This window comes from Apus apus, chromosome 28 (assembly GCF_020740795.1).
Source record: "Apus apus isolate bApuApu2 chromosome 28, bApuApu2.pri.cur, whole genome shotgun sequence".
Taxonomy (NCBI): domain Eukaryota; kingdom Metazoa; phylum Chordata; class Aves; order Apodiformes; family Apodidae; genus Apus; species Apus apus.
This window is the reverse complement of record NC_067309.1, coordinates 516,366-541,589: the sequence shown is the minus strand read 5'-3', so window position 1 is coordinate 541,589 and position 25,224 is coordinate 516,366. Positions and strand designations below refer to the sequence as shown.

Below are 25,224 nucleotides of genomic sequence, written 5' to 3'. Positions count from 1 at the left end.
CAGGCTGGGGCTTTATGCAGTGGACTTATTTGGACTTGGAGCAGCATCTCTGCCAAACCAGTAAGCAGTGCTGGGAATCTGCTGGTCCCTAATGGGAAGGCAAGAAGCGTGGCTCTTGGGATGGTGTCAGTGGACTTCGTGCTGGCAGCAGGAGGTGGTGCTCAACCTCTCTTGCTGCAGGTGAGCTGGGTGCTGCCACGACTTAGCTCCAGTAGCTATTCTTGGTGGTGGTTTTTGATACAAACCTCGTGCTTGAGCTGCTTCCTGCACCAGAGCTCAACCCCCCGGCCAGGCAGGTGCCGCTGCCCCCCGTGCTGAGCCTGCTCCTGCAGCCTGTCCCCAGCCCCAGCATCTTCCCACCTCCGTAGCTGCTCCCAGATGAGACCACGGCTGTGATTGGAAACCAGGGGTGGAGAGTCAGTTTGTTCGGAATTGTACAAAGGGATTTCAACCTTCAGTTTCACACATTCCTGGGTTTCCTTGGGCAGGCTGCCCCTGCCTGTATTTCACCTGTCTTATTCTCTGTTTTTCATTCCTAGCCTGTAGCAGAGCTGGCCTCAGACATCTGAGTCTCCAAGGGACAATCTCAATGTACAAAATCTTCCAAGTTCAGAGAAAAGGTGTATCAGGCTCTTTGGCCTCCCCAGTCCCTTTTTTTTTGCAGAAAGCTGCAAAACCCTCTGTATCCTCCATTTCTCTGCTGCTAACCACTAGCTGCATTGCTCGTTTTCATTGTTCTGTCCTCAGTTCTGGCTACGTTTAAGGGATAACTCAATTAATAATCTATTGCTTAGGAACCAGATTACTTACAAATATTCACTGCACCAACACCTTCTCCAGCCAGCCTGGAAGAAAGAGAATACAGAGAGGTAAGGGCTTGTTATTTAGGACAATTGAAAGCAGCAGTTTGTCACCAGGGACACTGGATAACAGAATGGTTTGGGATGGTAGGCCCTGGTGAGCATCTGGTAGGAATTGAAATAACCCCTATAACTGCATAGGATGGGGTGTTATCTCTGCAAATTGGTGTGGCCCTTCCCCCTCTTGTTGTGAGGCAAATGTGCCAACATCTCTGGGTTTGAGCATTCTTTGGTTTACAAGAAGAGCCACCCACCTGCTCTCCTCTCCCTCCAGCAGCTTCCTGTAGGTCGCGATCTCAATGTCCAGGGCCAGCTTGACGTTCATCAGCTCCTGGTACTCACGGAGCTGCCGGGCCAGGTCAGCCTTGGCTTTCTGCAGAGCATCCTCCAGCTCAGACAGTTTGGCCTTAGCATCCTTGAGGGCCAGCTCCCCGCGTTGCTCAGCGTCTGCGATGCCCGTCTGAGACTGGAGCACTGTGAGGAGTGGAAACAGGACATGGTGACTGCTCAGCGGCTTTGGACCCCGACTGCCAGGTGTCCTTGTGAGGGTACAGCAAGGTAGTGGAGGTAGATGTACCCCCTTTTTAGGGGGTCCTGTGTGCCATACCTGTTTCTTTACACCATCAATTTCTGAGTGGAGCCGATGGATCATGCGGTTCATCTCCGAGATCTCCATCTTGGTGTTCTGGAGGTTGTCCCCGTGCCGGCCAGCCAGGAGCTGCAGCTCCTCATACTGAGATGGACAGAGATGAAACACCAGGGCATAGTCAGACCTGGGCTTGAACTCCTTGGTAGAGAGGGACTCTGCCCTGATCCTCTCTTGACCAGCTCTTCCGTCTCTTTCTGTACTCAAACCAAGCTCTTTCTCATGAGCTTTCACGTGTTTCCTTCCTCCCTCTATGTCCATATGCTCCTCTCTCTCTTGTTGTCAAAATGGCATTTTCTTGTGTCCAAGAAACTAAATTAAATCCTTCCCAGACTGATTTGATGTTACACCCTACTACCCTGTGCTCTCTGCTTGTGCTTTCCAGTATAAAACAGCCTTTGGAAAAATGCTAAACAAAATTTTTCCCAGCTCACCTGGTTAACTTTCATATCCTCACCTTGTTCTGGTACCAGGACTCGGCCTCTGCCTGGCTCCGGTTGGCAATGTCCTCATACTGGGCTTTGACCTCTGCAGTGATCCCATCCAGGTCTAGGTTCCGGTTGTTGTCCATGGACAGGACCACGGAGGTGTCAGAGACCTGTGACTGCATCTGAGACAGGTCCTGTAAGTCAAACCAATCCATTTTCAGTCCCAAACGTTCACCCTCGTGCTTGTGTCAGAGTTGAGATGTGGTGGAGGGGCAGGAATGGAGGAGAGCTGCATGGAGCAGAGCTGCAGCTCCAGACATCTCTCTCAGGCTGGTTCAATCCTATTGGTACCAGGAAAATGGGGGAGTAGCAGAACTGGGAAATTTGGGAGGCTCTTACTGCTTCATAGAGGGCTCTTAGGAAGTTAATCTCCTCTGTCAGTGCATCCAACTTGGTTGCCAAGTCCACCTTGTTCACATGGGTGGCATCTGCATCCTGGAACCATAACAACAGAGGTAGTGAACCACACCTTGCCTGGCTGTATCCCTGCACAAAGACCAGTTGTCACTGAACACGAACCTTTGGAGACAAACCAGGACTGCAGTTTCTTGACCTCTGTGCCTCTAAACAGAGCCCAGACTAAACTGGTTTCTTCCCTCCACCTTTTTGTTGGGGGGAGGGATGCTGTCTGTAGATCTAAGCAATATTTGACACATCAATGTCAGATGTTAATTTTAATTAGTTTGTTTTTTTTTCTTTGGCCGGTGCACAGAGAGATATTTTGGACAATGCTTGAAATAGTGGAAGTTTCTCATTGTGTGTCCTGCAGCAGGGACCAGGGCAGCTGTGGAGGGCGAGAATGAGTACAGAAAGGCTGCAGAGGGAGCAGAGCATCTAGTGGAGTGACTACATGAATGATCCGGACCTGATCTGGTACCTGGGTGACCAGGACTCACCTGAATTTTGAGTGAGGGGCCTGGAACAAGAAGCAGCTGTTGCCAAGGACTGACACACTGGCACAATTGGGTGTTACTCCTTCAAGGAGGGATGACTATACTTTTGCTAAGTGCTTTGCCCAGCTTGACACTGCTGGATAAAAAAAAAAGGTTATTTGCATTCAGATGTGTTTTGCCTTTAAAAAGTGTGTCCCTTCTTTGTTGCTGGCCCTCACCTTCTTCAGCAACACAAAGTCATTCTCTGCAGTCGTGCGCTTGTTGATCTCCTCTTTGTACCTGTTGGGAAGGGGAGATGAACACAGCTCTACAGCTTCCATACCACAGCCTGCCCTGTCCACCTGGACATATGGAAATCCCTCCTCTGTGGACTCATGGCTGGGTGCTTGTGAAGAGACTAAGGAGTCGGTTCCCATGGGCATCTACCACCAATGCACGAATCTTTGGAGGAAACAACAAAAACAGCTGCCTAACAATGCACATCTGTCCTTGTTAAGTCAGTGTGGGTATTATGTGTAGCATTTTTATATACATAACTCTCCGATTATGATAGAAAGACAGCACCCTTGGGCTAGCTGGTGGGAGGAGGCCATCTAGAAAAGCTGCAGGCCTTCATTAAAGGCACGTTTTATCCTCCCAGAGTTTTCTCTGTGAATGGGAGCCTTGTACTCTGTGCATTTTCTCAGGCCGGGAGGGCTGGGTGGAGCAGCAGCTGAGCTCATCAGCCACACCTGGGTTAGTCACAGGAGCCGGGATCCCTGACGCCAGCTCCTGGCTCTGGGAGAGCTCGGATGGCCAGCAAGGAAGGAGGGAGGACAATGGCCTGGGCAAGGAGAGCCAGGGTCTGGATCAGCAGCAGTGTGCAGTCCCACTCTTGGGCAAGGATAAAAGCCAGCACCAGCTGTGGACTGGTGCCCAGCTCAAATGAAACGATTAAATGGGAGAGGTGAAAGACAGGAGTTCAAAGGATGGAGTCTGTGCAGCTAATAAAATGTTAGTCTTTCATTGCCCTTTCCTGGGAGAAGATTTCTTCACATCAGGAATATCCAACCCTTAAAATCACTTCCTTTAAGTAAAGTCTGAGTCTCTATAGGGAATTTTAGGTTTGTAAGATCTTAGCCACTTAGAAGAGGAAAAATAATTTGCCTTATGTCTAGTTTCTAATTGTCCTGTGGATCAGTATTTGACTCAGAACAGCAAAGCATTAAGATTCCTATTTTGGGATCCACAAATTTTAAAATAAATAAAGGTAAGAAGAAGAAGAAAACGCTGGGAAGTGGGGACAGAAGCAGTGATGCCCTTCTGGCAGGTGTAGGCATTGCTGCCACAAGGCAGGGTGATGGTCCCTGCCCAGCAACATGCATGATGTAATTGAGATCTTTGCCCAAAGATTCCTTGATCTGGAGCCAGAAGGAATATTCACATCTTTATGTCAGATGCAGGCAGAGTATTATAGTCTGACCTCTTCTATGTGACCTTTGCCTATCAAAGGCTCTTTTGTCTGCAGTCAAGGTGCAGCCAAGGGTCTTTTCTCCGCTGGGTAACTCTGTCCCTGCCTTGCTGCTGCAGCCTGTGCTAACATATTGCTTTTCAAATTTTAAACTCCATGGACCTGTGGGGAGAATGTCAGGACACACTGACCCAGTTAGTCAGTACCATTATTGTGTTTATGGCTGGAATTCAGCTCAGCTGTCCGGAACTTGGGTGTTTCAGCTAAGCTCTGTTCTTTGGGCTTTCTTCTTCTGATGGGGAAAGATATTTGTCCTAAATCAAACGAGGGAAATCTGGAGGGCTGATCCCCTCCAGACCCCGAGCTCTTAAATGGCCAGACTGACACAGGACAGGTTTTTTTGTTGGTTTCCTGTTAAACATTTCTTTCTGAGACAGAGAGAACCATAAAAAAAGAAGCTTCAGAGTAGATGGTGGATGATGATTTCTCTTCCCCAAGGCAGTAATTTCTGTTCTGATGCTGCTTTTGGGCTAGAGGCACCGCTGGTAAAGGTGGCAGAAGGTGTTGGGCGCAGGATGTCCCAAGAAAGGGAGAGCAGAGGGTGCTGGGCAGAATGCACGTGTCCTTGTTTTGAATTGCAGCCTGCACCTAGCTCTGCTCTCTTGTTTTTCTGGTTCCAGATCGACAATTTAAGCTCCTCACTTATTCATGTCCATTAAGCAGAGTATCCCTCTGGGCATGGTAGCAGATGGTAGAGCTTGATAGATGTTTTTCCAAAGTGCAAAGAGTGGATGAGAGAGGGAACACCTCCTCCTAACAGCCTAAAGAGTTCATGAGCTGAGCTGAAACCTGCACCCATGATTTCAGTGACTTGCCACGGGGGAGGAGCTAAATCCTGACTTTCAGAACTGCTAAAACTACCCAATCCATCAATATTAAGGGGCATTATAACAATTAAAACACACCAAAATCAGGGGGGGGGGGAAAAAAATTGCTTAGGCACACATTTATAATTAATCCTTCTTTTTAGACAGTTTTTCTCTTCTGGAAAGGAACCCACATCAGTAGTAAAGTGAGTGTTCTGGTTACATCCTGGTCCGTATTAAAAAGATTCTACAGGAGCTGAAACTATTTGGAAAATTTAAGATTCTGAACAGGCTGAGCTTTTGAGAAGGTGCTCCTGAGCTCCTGTGGATGTCTGACCATTGCAGCCTTTAAAAAAGTTCACCTTTCCCTGCAAAAAAAAAAAAAGTGCATATGTGGCACAATGGGTGAAATCCTGCTGCTGACGTTTGTACAGCAGCTGAAGTGAGTGGAACCGACTCATCTCAGTCCTGTCTGAGGTGTCACAGTTTTGGGCCTGCCCTGAGTCTTTTAACTCATCCAGAAAAAAAAAAAAAGAGAGTGAAGAAAAACTGGACAGGTTTCTTTTAGAGTGTGTGTTGCTTACCTGATCTTGAAGCCCTCAACAGCATCCTGCATTGCCTTCAGCTCTGAGCTGAGCCGCAGCCTGTCCTCCCCCAGAGCCTCCAGCTGTCTCCTCATGTTGCTGATGTACACGTCAAACACAGGTTCAAGGTTATTTCTCACAACTGTTTGGTCTTTCAAGAGGCTCCATTTGGTCTCCAGTACTTTATTTTGTTGCTCCAGGAACCGCACCTAAAACCCATCAGAACAATTAGTATCATTTGGGATCGTCAGCTTAAAAACTGCCTAATTTTTCATGAGTTGGGGCTCAACGTGAGGGTTTTTTTCAGTTTTATGTAGTTTTAAATGGGCTGGGCAAGTCATTGAAAGCACAGTGATAGGATGACCTGGAAGAAAAGGGCATTTTTCAACTGCAATGAAACCTGAAAAAACAATTTGCATATTATCCAGTATCCAGATTGTCTACAGGGCTCTGGCAAAGCAAAGCTGTAATTATGGAGGTAACAAGCTGAACAAAATTCTTAACTCTGTGGACTGAGGATTTTGAAGTAAGTTTATGAAGTTGAGAACAATCCCAGTCCTGCTCTCCAGGCAATGAGAAACATGCCAGGCAGGATGAAGCAGGAGGTGTCTTACCTTGTCGATGAAGGAGGCAAATTTGTTGTTGAGGGATTTGATCTGGTTCTTCTCCTCCTGCCGCACTTTCTGCATGTTGGGGTCAATCTCCAAGTTAAGAGGTACCAAGAGGCTTTGGTTGACCGTGACCTCTTGAATGCCTCCAGGGCCACATCCTCCTCTGAATCCAAACCCAGCTCCACCAACTCTGTATGCAAACCCACCATGACCTGACCCATAACTGTACCCTGGTCTGGGAGAACAATACCCACTGTTCATGGAAATCCTCCTGCTTGCCCCTAGATTGTGAAGGCTCCTGCTGCCAAAACCACCATGTATCTGTCCTATGCCTCCACCACTGCTGCGGGACATCAACGTGGAGCTGAAGCTGCTTTGGTTGACAGGCATAATGGCAAAGTCTCAGTGACTCCTCCTGACCTGATGCCCACCGACTTTGTGCAATCTGGTGAGAACAGAGGACGATGAGATGAGACGCCTTTGGGAGCTGGGGTCAGGAGTCCCCTCTGCCTTTTATCCCCTAGGAGGTCTGGGCTTGTCCACAGAGGACTGCGGCTCAGGTGCCTGAGCTCATGGCTCTGGCATGTGGCCGCCTTTTCCAACCCGTTAATCACCAGGCTCACTAATGCAATGGGTTGGCAACCTTCAGGCTCAGAAAATTAACCAGATTTTCTAACCTGTATTTTTCAGAGCTGGGATTACTGGTGGGGGAAAAAAAAAAAGTCACATCCAGAAGTTCCCTTTGGACTTGCTTTTAACTCTGCTAATGGTGTCACTGTCCATCTAGTTTCAAGCTGATGGAACCGAAGTTGCCACAAGAGAGAATCTGGAGATGTTGAAAATGCCAATTTGATGTGTTTTGCTGAAGAAAAAAATGAGTTTGCTCCCTGATTGCCAAAGGTCCTCGGGTAGGAGTGGCTGGTCCTGACCTAGGCAAGAAGTTAAATGTCTTGGTCTGCAGCCCTTTGTAGGCTTCGTTTACACAGAGGTACTTTACTTCTGGTACAGATGACAATTTGGGAGGCACCTGAGCCTTTCTGTTGGCTACAGAAGGAGCCTGGATGCTTTGCTGAGCCCTAATGCTGAATGATGAGGTAGCTGAAAGCCCACAGACTCCCCTAGGGAGAAAACAGCCTGATTTGTACAAGTTCAGGTCATCAAATGCCTGTTTGATGCTGGGCAGTGTTTAACAAACCAAATGCCAGTTCTGCTGGTGCCAGTGAAAGATGGGTGGGTGTTGAAGAGGACAAGCCATTTCCTTTCAAGTTATTGTGATTGGATCTAGAGGGTTAATGAGAAACTGGGGTTTATTTTATCACCTTCTCTTTAGGCTCACAGTCAGCATTCACTGAATGCACATCACATTTACCACTAGTGCTTTAGTTACTTGTGGAGTTGTGTCACAGACTGAACCAGTACAATCTGCTGTGTAATCTCAGCAGTGTTTGATTATTTTTTTTTAACTATGGGTTTTGGTGCTTTTGAAGTTTCTCTCTTGTTTCTGCGGTTCAGGAGATCAGAGAAGGAGAATTAAACCTTTCTCACCATGAGGGCCTTTATCTCGCAGCCTGTGTGGGGACATTATTCTTCCCAAAGAGGGTGAGTTTGGGGGTTTGATGGGTCTTTTTCCTTTCTAATTATGGTAATGGCAGTGATGACATTTTATTAGGCCCTGCAGCTAGTGCATGTGCAGAACAGAGTGAGCTGAAGTCCTTGCTTTCTTGGGAAAAACTAGATGTATATCCCTGCGTGACTCATCACATAAAACCTGGCAAGATCACAGGGGTCTGGGTGTGATCACGGTGGCATGAAAATGCTGAGATCCTGTCAGGTAGAAATTAAGATAAGAGGATGTTTGATGCCTATTGGAAGGGTAGGTATTTTCCCATGCTGTGAAGATATTGATACTAAAAAATTTTGCTCACACAAATGGGAACAGAACATCCACCTGTTCTGTTCCTGCTGGGTATAAGTGTCCATGGAGTTCCAGTGAGTGCAGAGGAAGGAAGGGCCTCAACCACACTGTGTATCATTAGTGGTTTTTTTTTACCGTCAACTCTACTCTGCTATGTCACCCACTCTTTTCCCCAAGGTCCTAGAAAGGCATTGGAATTAAAAGGAGGATGCAACAGAATTAATTCCATATGCATTTTATTAGACAAACACTGGGAAAGGAGTTCAGAGAGTCAAAGAATGAACACAAACATGACGTGTTTTCTATAAATAAGGACAGACAGCTTTGACTTCCAGAGCTTTGGCCAGTAATGGAGTGAGGATTGCAGACAATACAGAGGAGACTGGCACACCCTGCCTGACTCTAGTAGCATCTCTTGGCTGAAGAGGTGGTGGAAATGTACTTCACACTGGAGCTGCTTCCACCCACCACACATGATCCAGCTGTGCCTTGTCCACTTCCAGAGCTGAAGCCCATTCCTCCAGCACAGACCCCACCCCCAACACCACTGCTGCCTCCGAAGCTGAGACAGTTTCCACTTCCATATCCTGATCCTACAGTGGTTCTGGTCACAGCTGCAAGAAGAAAACACCCTCTTTAAAGCCACCCACAAACACTGACTCCGAGGGGCAGGGAGATGAATGAAAAAGTCCCCAAACTATCTTTAAAAGTTACTTACAGATATTCACTGCACCAGCACCTTCTCCAGTGAGCCTGTTAGGGAGCAAAATGAGACAGTAAGAATTCAAGGGCAACCCATTAACAGGAGCTGGTTGAAAAGGCAGGCGAATGTCCTTGGAATATTTTTGGTTGATGTTAAAGTTAGTGCAAAAGGCATCTTCCCAGAGAGTTCAATTCATGGGCAGTTGCTTGCCTTTAAACAGCATTCAAGTCCTCTGAATGTGGGAAGCCCAGGGATCTCTTCTAAACTCAACAAGGCTCTGTGACCCCATTGCACCTCTGGAAATTGGGATATAAAATTGCTCCCACCTGCTCTCCTCTCCCTCCAGCAGCTTCCTGTAGGTTGCAATCTCGATGTCCAGGGCCAGCTTGACGTTCATCAGCTCCTGGTACTCACGGAGCTGCTGGGCCAGGTCTGTCTTGGCTTTCTGCAGGGCTGTCTCCAGCTCAGCCAGTTTGGCCCTGGCATCCTTGAGGGCCAGCTCCCCGCGCTGCTCAGTGTCTGCGATGGCTGTCTGCAGGCTGGAGCACTGGGGAGGAAAACCAGGGAATGCATTCCTGATCTAGAGCATAGACCAGAACCCTGAGGCCATGGTGCCTGGTCTAGATGCAGAAGAGGTTGGTTTAACATCTATAGGTGTGAGCTGAACAATCACTTAACAATGATCTGAGCCAGGTCACAACCTGGATTTAACCCATCTCCACACCTCTTTACATCTGCTTAGATTTACTTCTTTGTGCTAAATAACTCCTAGTGATGTTATTGCACTGAGGTGAATGCTGTCAGACTCATTCCTGATCCAGCAGAACTCACTGAGGTGCATTTATTTTCATTCCCTGGAGTTAGCTGGGCAACCAGGAGGTCAGACAACAGCAAGAGTTAAGTTTTGTGTATTCAGGCTGCCCTTTACCTGTTTCTTCACGCTGTCGATTTCAGACCGCAGCCGCTGCACGTGGCGGTTGAGCTCAGAGATCTCCTGCTTGGTGTGACGGAGGTCGTCCCCGTGCCTGCCTGCCGTGGCCTGCAGCTCTTCGTACTGTTGCAGAGAGAGGAGCCAAGGTCAAATAGATCAGTTTTGGAGCCAAGCAGAGTGTGGGTGTTTATACTCAGAGGTATGCGTCCGTTCTTAATCCCAAATTATAACTTCCAAACTTTATAGCACTATTAAATCTGAAGACATCCTGTGTTACAAAAATCTCAGTGGGACCTGGGGGCTTGGGGGAGGGAATGTGGTTTTCCCATTGTGGAAGGTTTCCTAGACACTCACCCTGGACTGGTACCAGGACTCTGCTTCAGCCCGGCTGCGTGTGGCGATGTCCTCGTACTGCGCCTTCACCTCCGCGATGATCCCGTCCATGTCCAGGCTGCGGTTGTTGTCCATGGTCAGGATGACAGAGGTGTCAGAGATCTGGGTCTGCAGCTGAGACAGCTCCTGCAAAGGCAGCGGGTCTTTTGGTGAGTAGCAGGCATGAGACATATGAATGCTGCTCACAGGGAGGAAACCCCCCAAGGCAGAGGGGTAAAGTGATTTTTCCAAGACACTTTCAGGCAGGATTCAGATATCTGGTGAAATGGAAAAAGCATTGAGTTCTTTAGTGCAACAGACTGGAAGATAATCAGTTCCGAGCCTCTAAAGTGGGAACAAGAAGGCAAGGACATTGGAAACCGGGAGAGGAAGTAAATGCTGGTGCTTACAGCTTCATAGAGGGCTCTGAGGAAATCTATCTCCTCTGTAAGGGAGTCCAGCCTGGCTTGCAGCTCTGTCTTGTTCATGTAGGCAGTGTCCACCTCCTAGAAGAAGAAGCACATCACAAAAATGAAGCAGATTTTGGTGAGGCAGAGGAAAAGCTGAAGAATGTTTCTTGCCATCTCCTCAGGTTGTGTGCAGGGCTGAAGGCACAGTGTGACAGCACCCACCTTCTTCAGGATCACAAATTCATTCTCAACAGCTGTGCGCCTATTGATCTCCTCTTCATATCTGCAGGATGAAAATGGAGGGTTAGTCTATTTCATATTTTGAGGACTAGCCTCTTATCTTTTTTTGGTAGGTACAATTTTGTACCTTGGTCTCTCAGCCCTGTAATTTTCTGCCTGTGACTTTCAGCCACGGGGATGTGAGGCTGAATATGTCTCATATGAAACTTAACCTTGGCCTTACTCAGAAGATGGTGTCAGCAAAAAGCCCTTCCTTCTTTGTTTGATTGCAGGGATGCAACAAAGAGCTGGCATCTGTGGCAGCCCACCCTGCTCTCCAGGCAGACCACAAATGGATGGACTTACTTGTTCTTGAAGTCCTCAGCAAGGCTTTGCACCTTGTTCAGCTCCCCTCCCAAGTTCTCCTTGTCTGTCAGCAAGCAGTTCAGCTGCCTCCTGAGGTTGTTGATGTAGGTCTCAAAGAGGGGCTCAATGTCGTTTCTGACTGTTTTGTTCCCCTGTTCTTGCAGAAGGGCCCACTTGGTCTCCAGGACCTTGTTTTGTTGTTCAAGGAATCGGACCTGGACAGAGAGACGAGATGTTTCAGAAAAAGTAATTTTAGGATGGTTATCCTCAGAGGCACAGCATACAATCCTGCAAGGATTCACTTGCTGAAATGTGGGAGCTCTCAGCCCTTGGGGAACAGCTGATAGTTTGTACAAGCAAGCAAGTATTGCACGTCTGATGCTAATGTTCCTGCTCTCTTTGCAAACTCTGCTTCCTTACATCCCATAACCCCCTCCTGGCTGGTCTTATCTCAGCACTACTGTGAGGGATGAATGGTCTCAAAGCTGGAACCCCTTAGGTTTTATTCCGAGGCTGCTGCTGTTAGAAATAGCAGTACAAGAGCAGCAAAATTGCTGATAAAAATATACCTTGTCCTTCCCCACTAAAGAATCAACAGAGCATAGCCAAGAAATCTAATGTCTCACCTTGTCAATGAAGGAGGCAAATTTATTGTTGAGGGTTTGAATCTGATCCTTCTCATCCTTACGGATAGTCTGGATGGTAGGGTCAATCTCCAGATTGAGAGGTTTCAGAAGGCTCTGGTTGACTGAGACTTCATGGATGCCCCCAGCAGGGACAGCAGGGAGTCCAGGGCCACCCATGCCACCACCAAACCCAAAGGCACCACCAACTGCACTACCAAAACCACAGGAGATCCCAGTACCAGCACCAAAACCCACAGGTCCATAGAAGCTGCCACCCCTTCCAGCCACTGAGATCCTCTTGCATCCATTGATACTGTAGAGGCTTCTGCTTCCAAAACCTCCAGGAAATCTTCCATACCCAGCAACAGTGCCACAGTTTCCTCCTTGGGATGCAGAACGTGAGCAGAAGCTGGTGCTGCTGGTATTTGGGATGAAGGCAGAAGCAGCACTGAAGCCAATTTTGCTCTGGTTCCTGGCAGCACACTGGCGAGACATGGCAGCTGATGTGCGCGGGGTGAGAGCGGTAGAAACAATAAAGCAGAGAGGAAGTGGATGAAGGCAGGAAGGTGAAGCTGTGCTCCCCCAGGCTGGGACTGGCCGTTTTATACCCTCAGTGGCTGGGGATGGGTCTGGCATGGTGCTCATCTCACTGATTATCTGGGCTTGGCACACCCAGCCAAACAGACAGTGAGTTCACCATGAGCCCCAGCACCTGAGAAGCGCTCACAAAGTGCAGGAGTTGCATCTTTTGGTGACAGTCATGACCCGTCTGTTGAAATATCTGAGAAAACACTCAATAGTGCCTGCTCAACTTGGGTTTGCAGCCATCCGTTCCCCACTCCCTTTCCCCTCTGCAGCAGACTGTTCCCACATTGGGCAACCACTTGCTCATCTCTCTCCTGGATGAATCAATCCCTCTGTTGTGTAAAGGCACGTTTGTTCAGGGTGCAGTGGTCCGAGGTCTGAGAAGTCTCTTATTGTGGGTCTGTTTTCCTCCTGCTGTGGTTTTGAGCAAACCCCAGTGGGGCATCAGCACCACAGGCCCCAGCTTGTCAAAAATTCTGGACTCATGTTCTCATGCCCAAATGAGCCATTTAAACCAGAACTGATAGAGAAGGAAGAAAGAGGTGATGGAGGGAAAGCCTAGGTGGTGATGGGGTATTAGTGTCTTGGATCATCAGCTACTAAGAACCAGCTGGGGAGTGGGAAGGACAAGGAAGGCAGTTTTATTAATGGTATTTTCAGACCTTTCATTTCTGAGAAAAGTGTCTATGTGTCATCCTGATTCAGACTGACAAGAAAATGATGAAATATCAGAATATGACCTGGGAGGGAGTTACCGTTGGCTGTGACGACACAAAACCTGAGTTGGCAATTTCTCAGGGCTTCACCTTCACAGATTTTTGGGCTGTTTCCTGACTCATGGGATTACCTTGTCTCTACACAGCCTGTTCCCAGGCTGCCCTCCCCATGTCAATTGTCTATCCCCTCCGATAATCTCTTACAAGGAAATTCAGTGCCTGGGATCTGGGCTTACAACATTGCTCACAGACAACTCACTCTGCTCTTATCCGTGTAGCACCCAAAAAAAGGCAAACAGTGCATTTCTCTGGGAAAAGGCACATGATGCCTTGACTCGCCCTGTGCATGCTCTCTGAGCATGGACACTTATCCCAGAGCAAGATGCTTGAAAGTCACTTCCAGTGTCTTGCCTGGATGCCCAAACATTCCAGGGATGGATATGCTCCTCTTGGACCTTGCAGCCTTTTGGGTTTCCTCAGGTATGTCTCTCTTGTGGATGCCCATCCCCAGCTGAACCTCTGCTCCTCAGGGGCAACTTTTCCCTGCCATTGAAGACACAGGCAGGCACGAGGGGACAGAGCAGCTGTTGGCAGATGCATCTTTCAAGTGTGAGTTTGTGCTGGCAGTCAAGCAAGTTTGACCAGAAGGTCCCAGGAGGGTAATTTGCAGGTGTCCATCATCTCTTTTTGCCTTTCAGCCATGCTTTTTTTTTTTTTTACTTTCTTTCCTATTTTCTCTCTCTTCTTCTAATGTTTCCATTACACATCCTGGAACAAAGTTAAATAACTGTTCTGGGAGTGCTTAGCTACTGTGTGTTACAACAAGCCACAGTTTTTAAGAGAGAGGAGCTTCTGTGACTAAGCTACCATCTGTCCTAAACAACTGTGTAAAAATGTTATGGGTAGCAATTAGCCATCAGTTCCCTCCACACATTGTGAATTCAACACCCTGAGTGCAAGCACCATTCATTTCATTAAGACTAAGGTTTTAATCTGGGCTTTGCGAGAACTAACAAGGACTGTCTTCTCTCACTGAAACACAAGCCCCAGGTCATCCCTACATCTGTTTAACTTGTCCAGCAGGATTGGGTGCAGCAGGTTATGTACATGGTGACCAGAGTCCTGCTCTGGAGCAAGGAGAACTGTACATGGCTCATGTATCCAGAGATGCCAGCCCTTTCCAGGGAAGATTTTTGTATCTCTCTTAAAAAGGGATGCCCTAGGAGAATGAATATCCTGCCCCCAGCTTCTCCCATGCTAGATGGAAAGATTCAGAATCCCTGTGTTGTGTCCCAGGTGTTGATGCAATGGATGGCATCTGTCTGAGGTGCCTGTTGGATACATCCATTATATCCTTGTTGGTTAGAGAGTGTGTTTGGGCAGCAATGAGAAAGACTAGTACTTAACCTTGCCCTGGCTGCTGTTCACAGTGAGGATATTGCTCCTCCCTGGGAAGCAGCTGTGAGTATTCAGCAGGGAGAGGTGGTGGACCAGAAGTGGGAAGCCACAGCAGACCCATAAACAAGCCTGCAAGTTTTTGGGAAGATTTCCTGAGGGATACAGAGAGGAAAATGAAGAGTTCAGAGCATGGTAGAAAATTATTAAAAACTGCTGGTCTCGAAGGAAAACCCAAACACAGTCTGCCATTGAGGCACTGCCAATTCCTTCCCTTTGCCCATCTCTTCAAGCATTTTTCCTAAGAGTCCTTCTCTGCCCATTCCTTGAACTTAAAAATACTGAAATACATGGGGATAGATGTTTCGAATCACATCTATTTGTGCAGCTCATTTGCAGCAATGAGATCTGTCAGTCTTTAGCTTTCAGCTAGATGATGCTTTGCTTTTACTTCTCAATTAATTCCTCCCGATTTGTCAGAACCACATCTAAAATTCCTGCACCTCCTCTGTTTTCTCCACCTTCTCAAAACAAGATATTGTCTCCAGTGTATTCCTGGAATGTGAAGGAACAGTGGATCTTGAAGGCTTTCACTTTCCAGCAGGTATCCCATCCTTGGATGTTTTTATAGCTGTTGGATGAGTACCATTCAAGACAGTATGTGAGCGCATATGAACCAGATCCTCTTGCTCATTGTCAAAGGAGGAGAAACACGGAGTATCAAGACTCAAGACAAGCACCTGAAACAGTGTGGCCAGTGAAACAGAAAGGTAGGGCTTCCAGCCCAGGCATCTCCCCTGCTGGCACATAGACTTAGGTGAGACAACTCTCAGCAGACGGGGTTTTTAGATGGGCTGATAGATTTGAACAAGCTGGGTGGTTGCTCTGACTCCCCTGGTAATTAGTTCCCTATTGTACATTTATGCCAGTACATCACACACTTGGCACTGCCCTTCGTGCCCCCTGGGAGTCAGGTTGTTGGATGTTGTGTTGGCTGGAAGCTGCACAGTAGGTGAATCTTAGACCTTTTCCCCTGTGCCCGGTTCCTGCTGTGACGTGCCCTGTGTTCAGCTCCAGGCTGTTTTATTGCAGGGGGGTAGAACACCTAAATCAACACCAGCCCCCCCCTTGGTGCCACGCTGTGCCTGTGTGTTTTGCCTGCTGATGGAGAGATGCAGGAAATGTGGATGAGGAGCAAAAATCTGCACCTTTAACTGGGCAGGGCTGTATGAAAAGTGCTTGTTATCTGCATTTGCATTTTGTTCCACGTCTTTAATTAAAAGCTCCACACAATAGAATAAATTACATATGCATTTTATTAGACAAACACCAGAAAGTGAAGAGAGACAAACAGTCATGGGACACATCTTATATACAAAATCCAGGCAAAAAATGCTGAGCTGTAACAAGCAAGTTGCAAATTTAAAACGGTTGGACTCATGTTCATTAGCAGAGCCCTAAACAACACAGCTGAGAGAGTTCCTAAGGTGAGGTTCCTGTGTGACAAGACATAGGGTTTAGGTGGCCCTCATTCTGCTGACCCCAACTATGCTCTAGTAAAGGACCAGTGTTAAGGTGTTTTCTGGTGAGTGAAGGCATCTAAAAGGAAGGGTTTAGCTTCTGTAACTTCTTCTGGTGGAGGAGGTTGAGACGAACTTCACGCTGGAGCTGCTGCCACCTCCAAGGGTGGTGCTGCTAATCCCAGGACCACTTCCACAGTTGAAGCTGTTCCCCATATTGCAGATTCCCCCTCCCATGCTGAGGTTGCTTCCTCCTCCATATCCTGTTCCCACAGTTGTTCTGGTCACAGCTGCAAGGAGAAGGAAAAGCTTTCAGTCTCTCTGGGCATTGGGAGGACACAAATGCTCTAATCGGGTAATTGCATAAATTTTAGAGACTTACAGATATTCACTGGGACACCATCTCCAGCCAGCCTGTTAGGGGACAGAACACAGCAAGGTAAGAGGATAAGACATATTGATAGGGGAAAAAATAGGGTACATTTCCTAGAGACCTTTAGGGAAAAAAAATAAATACTTGGCGTAATTTGGGGATGCTTCCCGCAATGTTATTTCCATTAGCCAGGGCTGTCTTCCCCACAACTCCCCACTGCCCTGCTGATCATTTCTGAAATCCTGAGCATCTCCAGTGCTTACATTGCTCTGCTCCTCCAACATCAGGTCTACAAGGGCTGTTTCCCACCCACCTGCACTCCTCTCCCTCCAGCAGCTTCCTGTAGGTCGCGATCTCGATGTCCAGGGCCAGCTTGACGTTCATCAGCTCCTGGTACTCACGGAGCTGCCGGGCCAGGTCTGCCTTGGCCTGTTGCAGAGCATCTTCCAGCTCTGCCAGTTTGGCTTTGGCATCTTTGAGGGCCAGCTCCCCACGTTCCTCAGCATCTGTGATGGCTGCTTTCAGACTGGCACACTGGGGAAGAGAAACCCCCAGTCAGATTCCCTGTACAAGTCCTAGACTTGTTCTTTGTCTAACCTGAGATCACAAGGTCTTGTTCCAGCACCATCAGTTTCAGCAGTTTTAGTGACAGTTCTGGTTTTGAGATTAAAAGGGTCAAAATTGCCTAGGTTGCCTCTGAGGTTTTTCTTCCTCTCCCTTGCAAGTCAGGGGGTAAACTGATGAAAAGTGTGAGTTTTGCTGCTTCTTACCTGTTTCTTCACGCTGTCGATTTCAGACCGCAGCCGCTGCACGTGGCGGTTGAGCTCAGAGATCTCCTGCTTGGTGTTACGGAGGTCGTCCCCGTGCCTGCCTGCCGTGGCCTGCAGCTCTTCGTACTGTTGCAGGGAAAGAAACAATCACCCAAAGTAAAATCCATTGGGTTTGAAGTAACCCAGACCCCTGCAAGCATGGGGCCCTCCTCCAGCCCAGACTAGCAGCTGGAGGGCTGCTATAGAATATTTTGAGAACATTTTCTTGGAAGTGTCAGTCTTTATCTGTTGAAGACAAGACACAGAGATAACAGCGTGGAAACCCCCTGTTTCTTCACCTTGGTCTGGTACCAGGACTCGGCCTCAGCCCGGCTGCGGTTGGCGATGTCCTCGTACTGTGCCTTGACCTCTGCAATGATCCCGTCCAGGTCCAGGTTCCGGTTGTTGTCCATGGTGAGAACGACAGAGGTGTCAGAGATCTGTGTCTGCATCTGAGACAGCTCCTGCAAAGTGCACGTGGGACCAGGTGAGGTAATTCACTCGAGAGATGCCTTTTCATCCTTTCAGACAGCGTGCAGACCTGGGAGAGGCTGTAGATTGTTATCTAAACAGCTAAGACGGTTGGTATAACTGTAAAGAGGTAAAGGATTTAGCATCTCCTGGGGGAAGAAATTAAAGGCTTTCAGAAGAAAGGAGGGAGGGAAGCTCTAACTGAGGGCTGCAATGTCTTGGGATGTGGTTGTACTCACAGCTTCGTAGAGGGCTCTCAGGAAATTAATTTCTTCAGTCAACGCATCTGCCTTGGCTTGTAGTTCCACCTTGTTCATATAAGCAGCATCTACATCCTGGAGGACGAGAGATTTAGTCAATGTGTTTTAAACTCCTGTTATCAAGTCAGGAACACACATGTCTCTGCAGTAACAGTCAGAGAAGAAACCATTAAAAATGCTTTTGGGATATGAATGGACAGATCTGTGAATGAATCAGGGTTAAGAGCTCTGTATTCTGTAATTTGCTCTCACCTTCTTGAGTGTCACAAATTCATTCTCTGCAATTGTACGCCTGTTGATTTCATCTTCATACCTAATGGAGGGAGGCAGAAGGAGCATTTGTTTAGGCAAGTAACAGACAGAGGTGATTTTATTTTGCTGGAATGAACTTCCTTAAGAGAATTTTGCATACAACATTCTTTTTTCCTACAGAGCCTCTGAATAAGAGACCATGAGCATGTTCCTAGGCTAAACTAGTTAAAACAAGTACATAAAAAATAATCTATTGTTTTATTTTCCTATTTCTGGCCATTAGTCATACTCCTCCTTCCTGACTTAAGCAAATTAAACATGCTGACCTGAAACTCTCAGACCTACCATGTAGGGTTTTTTTCTCAGTAGGTAGTTTAGTTAATAAGTCTTTGATCATATTCTAAAATATTCCCTAAATGTTTTTGTACTTGGATCTGTTACTCCGTTACCATTTGTCTTGAGCAAATGGCACAGCCTTCACTGACAGGATTTCCCATGTCCTGGATTCTCCTGGATCCCCCAGCTGGGTTAAGGATGTTGCATGGAGAAAGGCTGCACCTACCAAGGTGAGTAGACCTCTAGCTCAGCAGACTTACTTCTTCTTGAAATCCTCCACCAGGTACTGTGTGTTGACAAGCTCTCCCTCCAGCCTTCCTTTGTCGCTCAGCAAACTGTTCAGCTGCATCCTGAGGTTGTTGATGTAAGTCTCAAAAAGCGGCTCCAGGTTGTTCTTCACTGTTTTCATCCCCTGCTCCTGCAGCAGGCTCCACTTGGTTTCCAGCACTTTATTCTGTTGCTCAAGGAATCGGACCTGCAAGCAGAAATATCCTGAAGATGTTTTGAAAGAGCAAAGATTCTAGAGAGCTTTCCTTGCAAATGTGGGCACTCAGTCCTGATGAAGTACTCTTTCCAGCTGGTTTTCACAGCCAAATCCTCATCTGGTAGAAGAATAAATTTGCCATTTGACTACAGGGACCCTGCTCAGTATTGCAGACGAACTCTGGAATTAATCTGGGTTTTTTGCACCATGCTCCCCCTTCATTGCTTTGCTAAGCCAAGGCAGGATGAATGCATTTTGTGTGAAGAGTGCATGCAAAACCAGGCAAGGAGCACAACAGGGCTTGCACTCTTATTGAGAAAATAATACTAAAGTGCCATTTCTCCTTTCTCTCCACCCCATAAAAGCTTCAAAATACTGTAGCATTTTCCTTGAAACCAAAGAGCAGCTGCTCAAGCAGAGCAGAAATCAAGAAAATGCTCTTGTGCATCTAAGACAGTGAACAAGGAAATGAAGTGGACAGAGAGTGTCAGATCAGATTTTGCTATTTTGAACTAACAGTCCAGACATGCTGGTACTGTTGCAGTGATAATTTTAAATGCCTTTGAGGAAATTTAAGCAATGAGAAACTTACTTCTGTCTAGTGCCAATTCATGTGATCCCTTTCTTGTTCATTTTAGATGGGTTACTTGCATCTCACTTTAACCACCGAAAAAACTGTTATCAAGGCTTAATGGAGAGCGCCTAACATCTCCAGAAGGACAGGATTGTCCTTTTAGAGCTTACTTTCTCCTCTGCCTATTAGATGTCAAGCAGCAAATGAGGAGGACCTCAAATACTGGATGATTAATTCATACAACCACTAAGTAGCAGGTGCCATTCTCTGGAGTTTCTGGGGACTGGGTATCTTCCAGTCTTGTTCCTTGCTTCTATTCATTCTTGATCAACTTAAGCTCTCATAAAGCAGCTAAGAAAAGAGTCCTCATAAAAAAACAACCAAACAAATAAAAAAAAACCACCACAAAAAAAAAAAAAATCCAGGACAAGATATTTAGGGAAGCTCATGTCTCACCTTGTCAATGAAGGAGGCAAATTTGTTGTTGAGGGTTTTGATTTGTTCCTTCTCCTCCTTCCGGATCCTTTGGATGCTGGGATCTATCTCCAAGTTGAGAGGTTTCAGAAGGCTCTGATTGACGGAGACTTCGTGGATGCCCCCAGCTGGGAATCCAGGGCCACCCATGCCACCACCAAATACACCATATCCATAGCCAAGGTTAGCTGGCATGCCAAAGCCACCACCATACACGCTACCAGGGCCACCACCGAAACCTGCAGATCCATAGAAGCCACCACCCCTTCCAGCCACAGAGATCCTCTTGCATCCACCAACATTGTAGAGGCTTTTGCTTCCAAAGCCACCACCAACCCTGGCAAACCCGCTGCCAGCATTGCAGCCCCCGACCCGGGTGACGGAGCGTGAGCTGAAGCTGGTGCGGCAGGTGTTGGGGACGACGGCTGAAGCAGCACTGAAGCCACTTCTCCCCCTCTGGATCCTCACGGTGGACTGGCGAGACATCGCTGGCTGTTGGATTGGGACGGATGCTACAGCAAGAATAAAGGAGCAAAGGTGCTGGCCTGGAGCAAGGAGTAGGAGGAAAAAGAGAGAGATGAACCTCTGCTCTTCATGGGCTCAGGAGAGCCCTTTTATGCATTTATGAGACTGGGATGGGTTTATGAGGTGGATCGTCTTTCTGATTAATTAGGCTTGGCATGTCCAACAGCATTCTGGAGAGTGAACTCACTCCTCACACACACCCTTCTGAAATAATATAGCCAGCTTCTGAGCAACAGTGGTATTGTTTGGGAATAACTGTCGCCTTCTGCCGGCTTTGTAGCCAGCCAGACTCTTGGCCATATCAAAGCATTTGAAAGTTGCAGTGAGTCACTTTGGGCACAGGGAGGAAAACACCGTTCAGAACGCCTGTCACTCAACAGGTCTCTCAGTTGAAAACTTCATCCTTCAGGATTGCTTTGCCCCTTTTCTGTTCACAAGCCAGGTTTCGGAAGGTTAGAGTCCCTGCCAGTTTTAGACAGTTTTAGGTCTGTGTTGGGCAGAGCAGGGCAGTAAGTTGCTGTATCCTGGGGTTCTGTGAGAGGTGCTACATGGTCCCCTCTATACCTCCACAGCATACCTGCAGAAACAGTTTTGCTTCCATCCCTGTATAGGCTCTGCACCCTGAGATGATCTCTTCTGAAAATCCTGCTTATTTTTCTGTCACTGAAAAAAAGACAGGAATAAAGTTAAAATGTTTTGATGAAGTCTTTTGATAATGTGTGGGTTTTGACAGCTGCCATTGAGCTCTCTCACAAATAGTTGGGCCAGTACCTCAGCACAACCTCAGAAGATGCAGACTTTGGTATTTTAGCAAGATTGGAAACAAACAAACAAGAAAAAAAAAAAGAAAAAAAAAAAAGGAGGAAAGATTGTGGGAATGGGAACTGGGAACTGCTTTGAATCCACTGGCTCTGTGGAAATGTAGTGCTCCAGGGCTGTTCCCAACTCACCATTTATAAACACGACATTGTTTCCCAATGATTTAATCAGCTCTGCACATCTGAAAGTGTGATCCTGCCTGCTTGAATCCACTAGGAAAGTGCCCTACAGGGTTCCCTCTGCCCAGATCTGGGCACATTAAGGCATCCTGGATCTTTCCTGTCTCAGCTGCAGGTGCCAACCTACAAACCAACAAACAAAACCTACAACCTACAAACCTACCCTTTGCTTTGCATGTCGCGTTGCAGTTTGAGTAACAAGTCAAATAGAAAAATGTAGGGGGAAAAAATCATTTTGAGGGATGGCAAGAGTTTCTAGCCCTCATTGTGCTTCAGGTTGTTCAGGAAAAGATGATTCATACATAATTTATCTATAAAAGAGAGTGGACTGGCAAACACATCCCCCCCAAACAGCCTCCTGTCCTGTTGTCTGCAAGTGTGAGCAGCTCCTGGCTGCAGTTCAGGAATAACGTAATCCTGAGGAATCACCATGGTGGAGGGGTTGTGCTTCATCTGCCCCTGCCTTGCAAGGGAGCCAGGTAAAGGAAACTCCCAAAAATGCTTTGTGTCCCCTTTCTTTCCCCAGCTGCTTTCTTTCAATGCATTGCATTTGCAATTGAGTTGTTGTGGTTTTTTTGTTTGGTGTTGTTTTGTTTTGTTTTGTTTTTTTTTAATGAAGGGGAGGAATAAAGAGCAATTATCAGTTTATTTTGGTGTCTTTTACAAGACTGAGATTTCATTGTAAGGAGAGGCTTAATCCTGCAATTTTTGCCCAGCAGGGCTGTCTCACTGGGTTTGACTGTCCTCACACTTACACCCAGGGGAACTGGAAGTAACTGGATTGCAAGGAACAGGTCAGTGTCTGAAAAGCCTTGGGTTACTGATCAGCCTTAGGGCTGTGCCCACCAATTGACTGATGTCATGACTTGCATGCAGGAGATGGACTTGCCCACCATAATGTGCTTGATTCATTTGAGGTGCAAGCCCCAGACAGCAAGATACTCAAAGGCAGGTGCGAGTTGCCCACCTTCTGAAATGCTGATGACTCCCATGGGAATTGCTGTCTTGATGCTCCAGCTCACGTAACTGTGACAATTTGAAAGCTCTTCTGTGTTCTTGTGCAGTCAGTGGAGGCCACCAAATGGCAGATCCCCCCATCCTAAGGTAGATGGACAGCGAGGCCCCTGAGGATGGCTTTCCACCTTCACCAACACTATATGGGTAGACCAGATGGCTGACTCAGGTGTGTAGAGCTGGCCAGGCTGAAACCCACCCTTGGTTACTAACAGTGTGATGTGTCAGTACTTTCCTTTTACCCCTCAGGCTCCTTTTACATATGAAACTTGTCTTTTTTGGCTAAAGAATGTGCCAACTGCGTTGGAGTCCATTGTTAATAATAGTAATAATACAGCTCCTCCAACCAAGTAAAAAGAAATTAATTTCTTTCCATTTCACATTTGCACTAGGGTGGAGGTGATGCGGTTGTCACTCATCTGGAAGGAATTTAAGATGTAATTACAAAAGGCAGAATTGTGAGCACAAGGAGCTGTAGCTACAGGTTTGGGGTATGGGGTGATGGCAAGGGGGCCCCCACCCTGCTCTGTTGATGAAACACAGGGTTTCCAGGTAGCTCCTGGGGGAGTGTCTCCAATGCACCCTGCAGCTCCAGGCATGAAATGAAGTTGCTGCTCTGATGCCGACAGTTTGCTCTGATACTGACATTTCCTCCTGCACCAGAGGATAATGCTTGTGCTCATTCAAGCTGCTTTGTAGTTTTCCCTCCTAATCAGACAAAGGGAGCTGTGTTTGGGCAGGTCCCGCCTGGTGAGAGCCCCTCTGCTATGGCAGAGGCCCTCTGTGAGGGTGAGCAGGCTCCAAAGCCTTTTTTTTCCCTTCCCATCCTTGTTTCCTCCTTCCATGCTGAGCAGAGGGGACAGGCAGCAGCCTGTGTGAGCCCCAGACCAAGAGGCAGGAGATCCCTGTACACCATGCTAGAAACCTGGGCATAAAGTCTCAACTGAGTTTGCTTCTGGCATCATGCTGATATCCAGGTAATAACTCTGCTTTGAGATTAGCAAAGTGCATTCTGGCTCTGTCAAGGCAACTGCAGATCCTTTAGTGAGAAATTTGAGCTGTTTTCTGTGAAGCCAGGCAGTGAGCAGGAAAAACCTCCAACAGTTTTCCATCACTTCTTCTGCATCTCTGCACCACTGCTCCTCTCCAGCATCCACTCCATAAGCCTTTGTCTGATGTTGGATGCTCTTCCTCAGACAAGGCTGAGATTTTTAAAAGTGCCCCTGTGTGTTTTGTTTGCAAAAATATGTATATTTGTAAAATAAGAGCATGTCTTAGTAACTTGGGTTGATTCACCTGTGCTACCTAATCTCAGTTTAATTATCAGTAAAGTCAAGGCTGTAATTTAGGTTAATTGCTTAAATTAAAGCCTTTGGGTTAAACTTGGGCTGCTAACCTAAATTCAAACCCTGACTGTAATTTACTATTTCATCCCAAGTTAATGAAGTCCTGCTGGTCACCCTGAGCTTTTTCCACAGGGGACCATGCAACCCACAGCATCCCTGTGCTGCAGGAACAGGGACCCCTGAGACCTCCCGAGCGGGCGCTGAGTGTCCCTGAATCTCATTTCCCGAAGGGATGAATTAGGATGAACTCCTCAGAAGTTTTCCCATAGGTGTTGCCCTATGATGGGTGTTGCTCCTTTGAGCCTGTTCCCAGCAGTATCTGGAGGCCAGTCAGCTATAACTACTGGATGGCTTTGAAGTGTAGGTGTGACCTGCTTTCTCCAGATAATTGTTTTCTGGGCTAGCACAGAGGCACTGATGCAGCTCAGGGTTTGGAATAAATTCACCTTCATTATTCCTGTTGTTACCAGATGCTTTACACAGAGGGAAAGGTCTCGTTCCCCCCATGGCTTGTTGCATCTTGAAAGGGCACTGACCTTAGGTGGGTACTGGCTGATACCTCCTCTATCCTATAGTGCATGCAACACTGCAGCTTGCATGATGGTACCTGAAGAAATCCGAATACCCCAAATTGCAATGTAAAGCTTTCTGATCCTAACTTTAATCCCCGAGTGGGGCTGCTGGGGCTGTGACCACCACTGAGCTCCACATGGAAAGCAGGATCTTTCAACACTGCAGCAGTATCATAGAATCACAGGCTGGTTTGGCTTGGAAGGGACATTAAAGACCATCTAGTCCCACCCCCCTGCATGGGCAGGGACACCTCCCACCATTCCAGGCTGCTCCAAGCCCCATCCAACCTGCCCTTCAACACTGCCAGGGATGGGGCTTCTCTGGGCAACCTGGACCAGTGTCTCCCCACACTCATAGAGAAGAATTTGCTTCTAATGTCAAACCTAAATCTCCCCTCTTCCAATTTTAAGCCATTCCGCCTTCTCCTCTTGCTACATGCTCTTTTAAAAAATCCCTTCTCAGCTTTCTTGTAGGCCTCGTTCAGGCACTGGAAGGTGCTCCAAAGTCTCCCTGGAGCCTTCTCTTCTCCAGGCTGAACATCTCCAATTCTCTCAGCCTGTCTTCATAGGAGAGGTGCTT

General features: G+C 47.3%; 3 protein-coding genes across 3 annotated transcripts; all 3 read right to left on the bottom strand.

Moving 5' to 3' along the window:
* Nucleotides 1-202: 202 nt before the first annotated feature.
* Nucleotides 203-7,980, bottom strand: LOC127395007 (keratin, type II cytoskeletal cochleal-like). The gene is made up of 10 exons (XM_051641382.1): nucleotides 7,944-7,980; nucleotides 6,402-6,799; nucleotides 5,788-5,996; nucleotides 3,106-3,166; nucleotides 2,334-2,429; nucleotides 1,964-2,128; nucleotides 1,468-1,593; nucleotides 1,115-1,326; nucleotides 811-845; nucleotides 203-390 (listed from the first exon to the last, which is right to left on the bottom strand). Exons 1-10 carry the CDS (start codon nucleotides 7,978-7,980, stop codon nucleotides 203-205), a joined length of 1,527 nt encoding a protein of 508 aa, XP_051497342.1.
* A 735-nt stretch (nucleotides 7,981-8,715) lies between these two features.
* On the bottom strand, nucleotides 8,716-12,438 carry LOC127395065 (keratin, type II cytoskeletal 5-like). Its single transcript, XM_051641494.1, has 9 exons — nucleotides 11,941-12,438; nucleotides 11,315-11,529; nucleotides 10,952-11,012; nucleotides 10,730-10,825; nucleotides 10,302-10,466; nucleotides 9,945-10,070; nucleotides 9,343-9,563; nucleotides 9,032-9,066; nucleotides 8,716-8,927 (listed from the first exon to the last, which is right to left on the bottom strand). The coding sequence occupies exons 1-9, from the start codon at nucleotides 12,433-12,435 to the stop codon at nucleotides 8,716-8,718; spliced, it is 1,626 nt and encodes a 541-aa protein (XP_051497454.1). The 5' UTR covers nucleotides 12,436-12,438.
* A 3,811-nt stretch (nucleotides 12,439-16,249) lies between these two features.
* LOC127395066 (keratin, type II cytoskeletal 75-like) lies at nucleotides 16,250-20,675 on the bottom strand. The gene is made up of 9 exons (XM_051641496.1): nucleotides 20,172-20,675; nucleotides 18,918-19,132; nucleotides 18,322-18,382; nucleotides 18,049-18,144; nucleotides 17,638-17,802; nucleotides 17,300-17,425; nucleotides 16,843-17,063; nucleotides 16,539-16,570; nucleotides 16,250-16,446 (listed from the first exon to the last, which is right to left on the bottom strand). The coding sequence occupies exons 1-9, from the start codon at nucleotides 20,673-20,675 to the stop codon at nucleotides 16,250-16,252; spliced, it is 1,617 nt and encodes a 538-aa protein (XP_051497456.1).
* Nucleotides 20,676-25,224: the final 4,549 nt, after the last annotated feature.

Excerpts from the sequence above, each read along its gene's own strand:
- LOC127395007 (XM_051641382.1), bottom strand. The coding sequence starts at position 7,980 with ATGTCCCCACACAGGCTGCGAGATAAAGGCCCTCATG. Across the intron at positions 2,430-3,105 it reads ACTTTGTGTTGCTGAAGAAG|GATGCAGATGCCACCCATGT; the intron begins GTGAGGGCCAGC and ends TTATGGTTCCAG. Across the intron at positions 391-810 it reads TGTTGGTGCAGTGAATATTT|CCGTGGTCTCATCTGGGAGC; the intron begins GTAAGTAATCTG and ends TTCCAATCACAG.
- LOC127395065 (XM_051641494.1), bottom strand. The coding sequence starts at position 12,435 with ATGTCTCGCCAGTGTGCTGCCAGGAACCAGAGCAAAATTGGCTTCAGT. Across the intron at positions 10,826-10,951 it reads AATTTGTGATCCTGAAGAAG|GAGGTGGACACTGCCTACAT; the intron begins GTGGGTGCTGTC and ends TTCTTCTTCTAG. Across the intron at positions 9,067-9,342 it reads CTGGAGGGAGAGGAGAGCAG|GCTCACTGGAGAAGGTGCTG; the intron begins GTGGGAGCAATT and ends GCTCCCTAACAG.
- LOC127395066 (XM_051641496.1), bottom strand. The coding sequence starts at position 20,675 with ATGTCTCGCCAGTCCACCGTGAGGATCCAGAGGGGGAGAAGTGGCTTC. Across the intron at positions 17,803-18,048 it reads TGAGAGCCCTCTACGAAGCT|GAGCTGTCTCAGATGCAGAC; the intron begins GTGAGTACAACC and ends TGCACTTTGCAG. Across the intron at positions 17,426-17,637 it reads AGTCCTGGTACCAGACCAAG|TACGAAGAGCTGCAGGCCAC; the intron begins GTGAAGAAACAG and ends TCCCTGCAACAG.